Raw genomic sequence first — 8683 nt, 5'->3', positions numbered from 1 at the left:
TCTCTCGTAGACAGCAAATAGATGGGTCTTGCTTTTTTATCCAGTCTGAAACCCTGTGCCTTTTGATGGGGTCATTAAGCCCATTCATGTTCAGAGTTACTATTGAAAGATATGAATTTAGTGTCATCATAATACCTATTCAGTCCCTGTTTTTGTGGATCGTTTCCTTGGACTTCCTCTTTCTTTTTTCTTTTTTTTTCTTTTTTTTTTTTTTTAATTTATTATAGTCACACAGAGAGAGAGGCAGAGACACAGGCAGAGGGAGAAGCAGGCTCCATGCACCGGGAGCCTGATGTGGGATTCGATCCCGGGTCTCCAGGATCGCGCCCTGGGCCAAAGGCAGGCGCCAAACCGCTGCGCCACTCAGGGATCCCGAACTTCCTCTTTCTTTTACAGAGTCCCCCTTAATATTTCTTGCAGAGCTGGTTTGGAAAGATGAGTATTTTTAGACAGTGATTTTTGCATGTTTTTTATAAAATCTGTAGCAATGTCAATAGTATTTGAAAAGTTAAGGGAGATATTAAAAATCTCTTTTTTTCTTTTAGGGTTTTATTGTTTCTCTTCAGTTTATTTGATTTCCTTTTTTTGTAAACACAATAAACAATTTTAGAGAAAAATCAGAAAATATAGACAAAGAGACTAAGAAAATAAGGAGCACATAATCACATCTATATGGAGAGAACCACTTTATACCATATGGTATGTTTTGGTCAGATTTCCTCTGTGCACACATATATACATGTATAATTTCAGATCAATTTCCATATACATTTGTGATTATGCACACATAATTTTAATGTATCAAGTCTTATTTTAAAGATTTATCTTTGGCTGTAGGATCCATTTTACAGAATTTTTAAAAAAGATTCACTTATTTATTTTAGAGAGAGAGAAAAAAAGCATGCACGTACATGGCACAAGTGGGGGAGGTGCCAACGGAGAGAATCTCAAGCAGACTCAGTGCTGGGCACAGAGCATACAAGGAGCTTGGTCTCATGACCCTGAGATCACGACCAGAGCTGAAGAGTCGTTTTCTCAATTGACTGAGCCACCCAGAGCCTCAATTTACACAATATTTTTAAATGACTTCATAGTTTTTAATTTATAAATGTATTGTCACTATTTAAACAATACTTTTTTTTTTGAGAGACAGAGAGCACACACACTCACATGGAAGGAGGAGCAGAGGGAGAGAGAGAGGATCTTAAGCAGGTGCCATATCCAATGCAGAGCCCAGCATGGAGCTCAATATCAAGATCTTGAGATCATCACATGAGCCAAGATCAAGAATCCGATGCTTAATGACTGAGCCACTCAGATGCCACTAAATGATACTTTATTGTCGGTCCTCATTATTACCTAAAAAGTTTCTCTCTTAAAAATAATCCAGGGCAGCCATGATTGAATGGAGATGAATTTTAAATTAAAGCAACAACAACAAAAACTAAAAAATAAAATTCTTGAAGAACTGACAAAAGCTTTAAAGCATAAAAGTTTGTAATATAATCCTTGGTTTAGCAAATTTTCAAATAGTTGAGCAAAATAGTACTGGCAATCTTGATCTCCACCTGCTTTCTTTTAATTCATTTTCTTAAATAATTTGTTTTTCATCATCTTATTAGGAATTTCCCCATCTGGGATCCCTTATCTCTCCTACACTCTCCTTGGATATGCCAGTTTTACAGTTTCAACCATCATCTCTGTGAAGAAATTTCCCAAGTCTACTGAATATATTCATCAAGGGCTTTTCAAGGCCACTTTGTTCAGGTGATCAATTCCCCACCTTGACCTTGAGGCCACGCCCCCATTTTATGTTCACTGCAACAAAAGCTTGGTGTGAATCTGTGGCACGAGATAATTTTTTTCTCCTTGTGTGTATCTTACAAAAGCAAAAAAGGTGGATAAAAAAATGCAAACTCTACTTTCTGCAATCCTGGAAGGGAGATGAAATGTTAGGACGTAAAATTATACCTCAGTGGTGCTGAAAGCTGTAGGCTCTTTGTTGGTGCCGTACAGAGAGAAGAATAACAGAGACTGAGAGGGCAGGAGGGCAGAGAATGTGGTACAATGGGGCAGATCTTTGGAAACTCCTGTACAGATTCACTTCCTGTTACTAATGGGCTCTACTGGAAGTAACAAATTCTGTTTCCTGGCATAAAACAGGAGCTGTGGGACCAGGAGAAGACAGGGTGGGGCCAAAACAGAAGGCCCACAGAGGAAAGATACCCGACGTGTCTTCTACTACCATCTTGTGAGGATGTAAGTTGTAGGCTGAACAAAGCCATGTAAGCGATTGCGTTGAGGTAGCAGCCCAGCTTCTGGCTGATAAGGGGCCATTTCCTGCGTGTCTGCCCATAGCTCTTAGTTAATGGGAAGTTTTGCTTTTAACTTGAAGAACATGGTTCTCTTTGGTCTCTCTGGATGATGAACACATGAGAAATCAGCCATAGGAGAGGGATGCCCCATAGCCTGCAGACTGTCGTGGGATTGAAAGGGCTGACTCCCAAAGATCACCCTTTATGAAACCTTGCCTCTTTTTGCCTAAAGCAGTTTTTTTTAGGATAGATTGTATCTGTGCAGAGGTGGCAAAGGGAGCAGCCCTTAGGTTTCAGCTGGATCACATTTCCCATGTGTTTTAAACTTGTTGAGTCATGATGTCTTTAGATGGGACACGTACTTTCCAGTGGATCACAAACCCCACCAGCCCCTGTTTCTATGCACCAGCAGCTCCTCACATCCCCGTTACCTTCCTGGCCACCCAAGGCATTTAGATAACCCCCTCCTACCTCCCTTAGGTCAAGGTACTGTCTCCAGAAAAGAATGTTTAATGCGTAGCTCTCTTATCCAATCTTCAGAAACCACTGATTCACATATACTTTCTCCCTTTAGGAATGTATTCATTCAGCATCTCTGGGCCTGCTTTGAACTAGTCACACTCCTCTAGATCATTCAGAAGATATGTTTGGGACCTTATCCCTAGCTCTAGAAGCTTAGAATCTAATAGGGGAGGCAAACATGACAGCTTCGGGAATAATACTGCTGTAACTGAAGGACCATCACTAAACAGGGAGAGGCAGTAGGGCAGACTAGATGAGGAGAGAAGGAACTCGTGCCTGTAGGACGGAGAATCGTTCATATTTGTTGTCAGAGCTTCAACTCAGGGTAGTTTGTGGAGGAGTCGCGTGATGAGATGAGGCTGGGACCCATTCCCCCACTGCCTCAGTCCATGAGAGGTGACAGTGATAACTTCATTGAGTATCTCCTCATGAGAGAACGGACATTTGATAACTGTATAAACCTTAAGCATGTTCTTTGCCATCTCTTCATTTTTAGATTTTTTTTTAAATGGAAATAGATGTTTGTTTTTTAAGATTTTTATTTATTCATGAAAGTCACACACACACACAGAGGCAGAGACATAGGCAGAGGGAGAAGCAGGCTCCATATAGGGATCCCGATGCAGGACTCAATCCCGGGACTCCAGGATCACACCCTAGGCCGAAGGCAGGTGCTCAACCGCTGAACCACCCAGGCTTCCCCATTTTTAGGGTTTTACGTAACTCAGTGTTTAGGCTAAGCTGGATCTGAATACAGATTACAGTTCATCTTTCCAGCCTGGGTGTCTGCTCAATAGACATATAATGAGAAGCACAAATATAACCTTAAATTTTCTAGTAGCCACATTAAAGTGGTTAAAATAAACAGACAAAATTAACTTAAGAATGGATCAAGCTATAATCATTTCAACATTAAATTCATATGAAAACTGATGAGATCTTTTGCATCTTACTTTTTATACTGAGTCTTTGACATCTGCTCTGTATTTCACACTTAGGACACAGCTTCGTGTTGGACTAGCCTTATTTCAAGCGTTCAGTAGTGTCGTGTGGTAGTGACTGCTGTCTTGGGCACCACGGATCTAAGTGTCCTTAGAGCTTCTCCACGTACCTTGAAGCACGCATATGTGTTAGGGAAACAAAATGTTAGGCATAAATAATCTGACATTATTCCTTTAATGTTTGAGGTTTGGGAAACAACATATTTCCCACTTGGACATACTCTTTTTTTTTTTTCAAGTAGAAAATCATTTGCAGTGGTTCTTTCATAATCATGGCTGTTCAGCTCACCAAGACCCTATTTCAACAAGATGTCCTTTTCACTTTAAGGCAAACCCCTACGCTGGGAGGGAGTTTGTGTTTTCTCAATTACACGTAAACATCTGAAATGCAGAAATCTAGTATTTTCACTTAAAAAAAACCTCTTGTGGTGTAATAGATTACCTATTTAGATTTCATTTGAGAAACTTGATTTGCCTGCAAAGAAATTTGGAATTCAATTAGATGAATAACCCCCATAGGTTTCTTTTTTTATTCTTTAGTGCCATGATTATTTCCAAATGCTGATTCATGAACTAGATGGAATAAAGATTGATCCAAGTCAGGAGATCGTATCAGCAAGGCCAATACCCGGTTTATAAGCTTCGCGTGATTGCATTTTCCCGCTCATGTACCACCTGCCTTTACTTTTGTCACTCTGTGCTTTTTCTCAGTGCACACTACCTGAGTGCTCTGTGCCTCCCATAAGCAGAAAAATGTTTGGAAGCGTCCTTTGGGCTATTTACTAAGGTGACACTTGATTCGTGTATTTATGCTTTGGATACATAAATAATAAATCTATTCAGCCAGTCACATATTTTTAGACCTAAGACATGTCAGACACAGTTACCTTAACAAATTTATCTTTCTAACTCTATCTCCTTCAGATACAACTTCACTTAACTATCCTACTTAATGAAATCTCCAAGAGAGATTTCTACTAAAGGGCACCAAGAAGGTGACCAGATGTTTGTCAGAGAGCTTACAGAACAGCTTTCTGGAAATCACTATATGCAAAGCAAAACTGTGTCAGTGACTTTAAAATAAAAACTCATGTGAACTGCATCACAACCTTATGAGATGAAGAGTATTATTATACCGAGTTTTACAGGTTGGGAAACCGAGGCACAGGAATGCCCAGGAACGTGCCCCATCGCCTACAGCTAGTAGGGCTTTGGACCAGGCGCCCGGGCTCCCGAGGCTGTGCTCCTAACTGCTACCCCACGCCAGCCCATGCACTGACAGGCGTCAGCAGATCCACGTTATTCCCGGCTTTCTTTCTGCTGAGCCCCTCCAAGGAGGCCGAAAGGAAAACAGGACCCCATGGCTGCATGAAACACACAGGAAATATTTTATTAGCTTCCAGATGGAGACCAGGGTAGAGTAAAAATGTTTCAGTAGAAATCCACGGCTCTCCTCAAGGAGCCCACCCGGGCACTCGGGGCGCCCCAGTCGTGGTAGCGCCTGTAGTCCCCCGGCCTCAGCAGGTACTGGCGCCCCCGGTAGTTGGGCAGCTCGTAGAGGACCCAGTAGCCCTCCAGCACGTGGAAGGAGTGGATCTCACTGAAGTGAAAGCGGTCGTGAAGCGAGGAGCAGTCCTCGGTGATCTCTACCATCTGGCCCCGGTAGTCCTCTCGCTCGTAGATCCTGATCCTTTGGGAGCTGGTCTGTGGGTTCGGCCATCAGCAGGTGAGGAAAAGTCAGAAAACCGAGCCGTTAGCAACCAGTCACACATGCTACAGAGGAATTGGGCATTTCTTTATCTTTTCTGTATCAAAGATGACAAATTTTAAAAGATAGCCGATGCCAGGGCAGCTGTGTACATTTGAATGGGTTGCGCACTGCAAAACTGAAGAAGCTGAAGAAGGCGTCATTCCTACAGATCAAGTTACCTGTGGTGCTGCCAAGAGTTTCTCAGGCCACAACCTGTATGAACCATCCACACTGGCCGTATTTAGTATCATTCTTAAATAACCATGTGCGTATTGCTGTCGCCTTTATGGGTTTATGGTGGGCTCAAGTGATCCTTGGATGACGTGAGAATAATTAGATACTTAAATACAATTTTAGAAAGGACCCCTGGGAAAGAAAATTCTAATCTTGAATCTCAACAGTATTAGAAGAAGCTAGGGGAAGGGAGGTCAAGTTGCTTTTCCTTCAGGTGAAGTCACAGACTAGTGGCAATTCAAGAAGAAGCCCAGCCCGGGCAATCCCTAATCCCTTCCCTTCTGCCTTCAGCCCCGCTCCTCTAAGGCCCTGGAAAGCAAGAGGCCACCCAGACACTAGGTTCAGGTGGCAGCTCCAACGGGCCTCCTGCGGATCTGCTGTAGGTAAGAAGCAACACGGAAAGCCCAAGGTCGCGGAGGAGGCCTGCACAGGACCAAGGGGGAATAAAACCTTGAGAAAACCGGAAAGCTAGGCTGTTTGTCCCGAGCAAATCCTGCCTGTCTTTCCGGGAGCACTTGATCTCTCAGCTGCCTTCCAGAGGGCGCCGACGGTCTCCCTGTCTTCCTTCTCCCGCCACTGAATGCTCTGGAGGAAAAGTGCTCAGGAGCAACCCCCCTGCGTAGAAAGCACTTCCAAGGGGGCATCCCCGTGGGTGAAGGGCCCACGTGTGCACCACCTGGTCCTCACCACGGCCCTGCGCACGCGCAGCAGCACCACAGCCTTTGCCTCTTCGACGAGAAGCGGAGGACTAGGGCGCTGGCGGCCCAGGGCGTGACCCCGGGGCCCGGGATCGAGTCCCGCATCGGGCTCCTGCGTGGAGCCTGCTTCTCCCTCTGCCTGGGTCTCTGCCTCTCTCTCTCTCTCTCTCTCTCTCTCATGAATAAATAAATAAATAAATAAATAAATAAATAAATAAATAAATAAACTCTTTTAAAAAAGGAAAGAGAGGGCGGGGGCGGGGTGGGGGCGGGGAGCCGGGCGCGCGGGCTCCGGGGCTGCTCTGGGCCCCGCGCCGCAGCCCCGGGCCTCCGACTCCGCAAAGCGCTACCTGAGCCGCAGGCCCGTCGCGGTGGGACCGCGGGGTCCCCGACTGCGGGGCCGTCTCAGCCGCGGGGGCTGCGGGGGCGGCGGGCCTGGCGGGAGCGGCCGGCAGCCCACGGTCGGCTCGGGGTTCGGCGGCACAGGAGGCGGGACTGCGCGTGCGCGGGACCCGACGCTCAGGGCACAGGTGGCCGCCGCGTGCTCGGGGCCGCTCCCAGCCTCGGCCCGACCCCACGAGGCGACAGGTGCAGAAGGAGAGCGGCGGCGGCGGGGCCAGCGGGCCACTGCGGGCCTCCTGCGGGCCACCTGCGGGCCACCTGCGCACCACCTGCGGGCCACCTGCAGGCCACCTGCGGTCCACCTGCGCACCACCTGCGCGCCACCTGCGGGCCACCTGCGGGCCACCTGCGGGCCACCTGCGCGCCACCTGCGGGCCACCTGCGGGCCACCTGCGGTCCACCTGCGCACCACCTGCGCGCCACCTGCGGGCCACCTGCGGGCCACCTGCGCGCCACCTGCGGGCCCCCTTTGCACCACCTGCGGGCCACCTGCGGGCCACCTGCGCGCCACCTGCGCACCACCTGCGGGCCGGGGAGCCCCGCCGCCCCCTCCCCAGGGCCGGCCCCCGCGAGCCGACCCCGCGCCCCTCGTCCCAGCGGAGCGGAGCCGCGGGGCTGCACAGCGGGGTCACCGCTTAGGTCGGGGGCGCGGACGGCGGAGTCCGAGGCCGGGAGCAGCCGCCCCGGGGGCCGGGGGGGGGGCGGGAGCCGCACTCACGTGGGGGATGAGGCGGCAGGAGCGGACGGCGTCGCTGAGGCCCAGCCACTGCTGGTAGTCGGGGTAGTCCCCGCGCCGCAGGAAGTACTGGCCCCCCGCGAAGTTGGGCTGCTCGTAGAGCATCCAGCAGCCGCTGTCCACGCGGATGGAGTTGCAGCGGCTGAAGTAGGGCTGCAGGTTGGGGCAGTCGCTGCTGCACTCGTAGTGCCGGCCCTGGAAGCCGCGGTCCTCGTAGAAGGTGATCTGCAAGGCAAGGAGGGAGAGGCTCGGAGGCCTGGCCCCGGGCTGCGGGGGCGGGGGGGCCGGGCTGGGGCTGGCGGGGCTCACCTTCCCCATGGCGGTGGATGCAGGTCGGCGCGGCCGGCGCGGCTATATAGCAGGAGGCCTGCTGCGTTGGCAGGAACCACACAAAAGGGGCCCGCGGGGCGAGGAGGGGATTTTCTCTCTTCTACATAATGACTGTGGGGGGTGGGGTGGGGGACTTATTGTATGTTTTCTCTTAGACTCTCCAGTGTTTTCGATTTGATGACCCGCGTTAAAACTGTCACTTGGTGCCTCTGGGGCCTTTAGACGAAGCCTATTTAGGACTTTGGAGCTGAGCAAAAGCCCTCACCGAGTTAATAATGGCAATGGAATATTTTAGGTATCTTCTTAAATTGCAAAACGATCTCCTTTTGGGTAAGAGAGCCGGGTACTGAGTCAGACTGAGGTCCTGAGGTCAGAACGGGCCCAGCTCGAGGCATTTGGATGAGAGCATTTTCTTGGTGTGAGAACCTGGCACATGGGGAAGAGCCCGCCTTCTCCGTAGTATGTTTAAAGTAAGATGGGATTTCTGTCCAAGAGGAAGAACCTCTCCATGACCCTCCAGGCTGACAAGTGGGTACAGCAGATGTTGCTAACACTTGAGGAAGGCTGACCAGCAGTTAGGCCCTGAGGAAGCCCTGTTTAGGGACGCACCTGCCACCCTGCTGCCTGGAGCCTGGACAGGACCAGGGACATCTCCAGGGCCTCAGTTGAGGCCTCTCCCTGCACAGGCAAGGAGA

General features: G+C 49.2%; 1 protein-coding gene across 1 annotated transcript; it reads right to left on the bottom strand.

The window, feature by feature from the left end:
• Positions 1–5203: 5203 nt before the first annotated feature.
• On the bottom strand, positions 5204–8084 carry LOC112656724 (gamma-crystallin F). Its single transcript, XM_025442139.3, has 3 exons — positions 7968–8084; positions 7641–7883; positions 5204–5542 (listed from the first exon to the last, which is right to left on the bottom strand). The coding sequence occupies exons 1-3, from the start codon at positions 7974–7976 to the stop codon at positions 5270–5272; spliced, it is 525 nt and encodes a 174-aa protein (XP_025297924.1). The 5' UTR covers positions 7977–8084; the 3' UTR covers positions 5204–5269.
• Positions 8085–8683: the final 599 nt, after the last annotated feature.

The sequence above is a fragment of the Canis lupus genome, chromosome 37 (genome assembly GCF_003254725.2).
Source record: "Canis lupus dingo isolate Sandy chromosome 37, ASM325472v2, whole genome shotgun sequence".
In the NCBI taxonomy this organism is placed as follows: domain Eukaryota; kingdom Metazoa; phylum Chordata; class Mammalia; order Carnivora; family Canidae; genus Canis; species Canis lupus.
The sequence above is the reverse complement of the archived record's forward strand: the minus strand, read 5'-3'. Positions and strand labels throughout refer to the sequence as shown.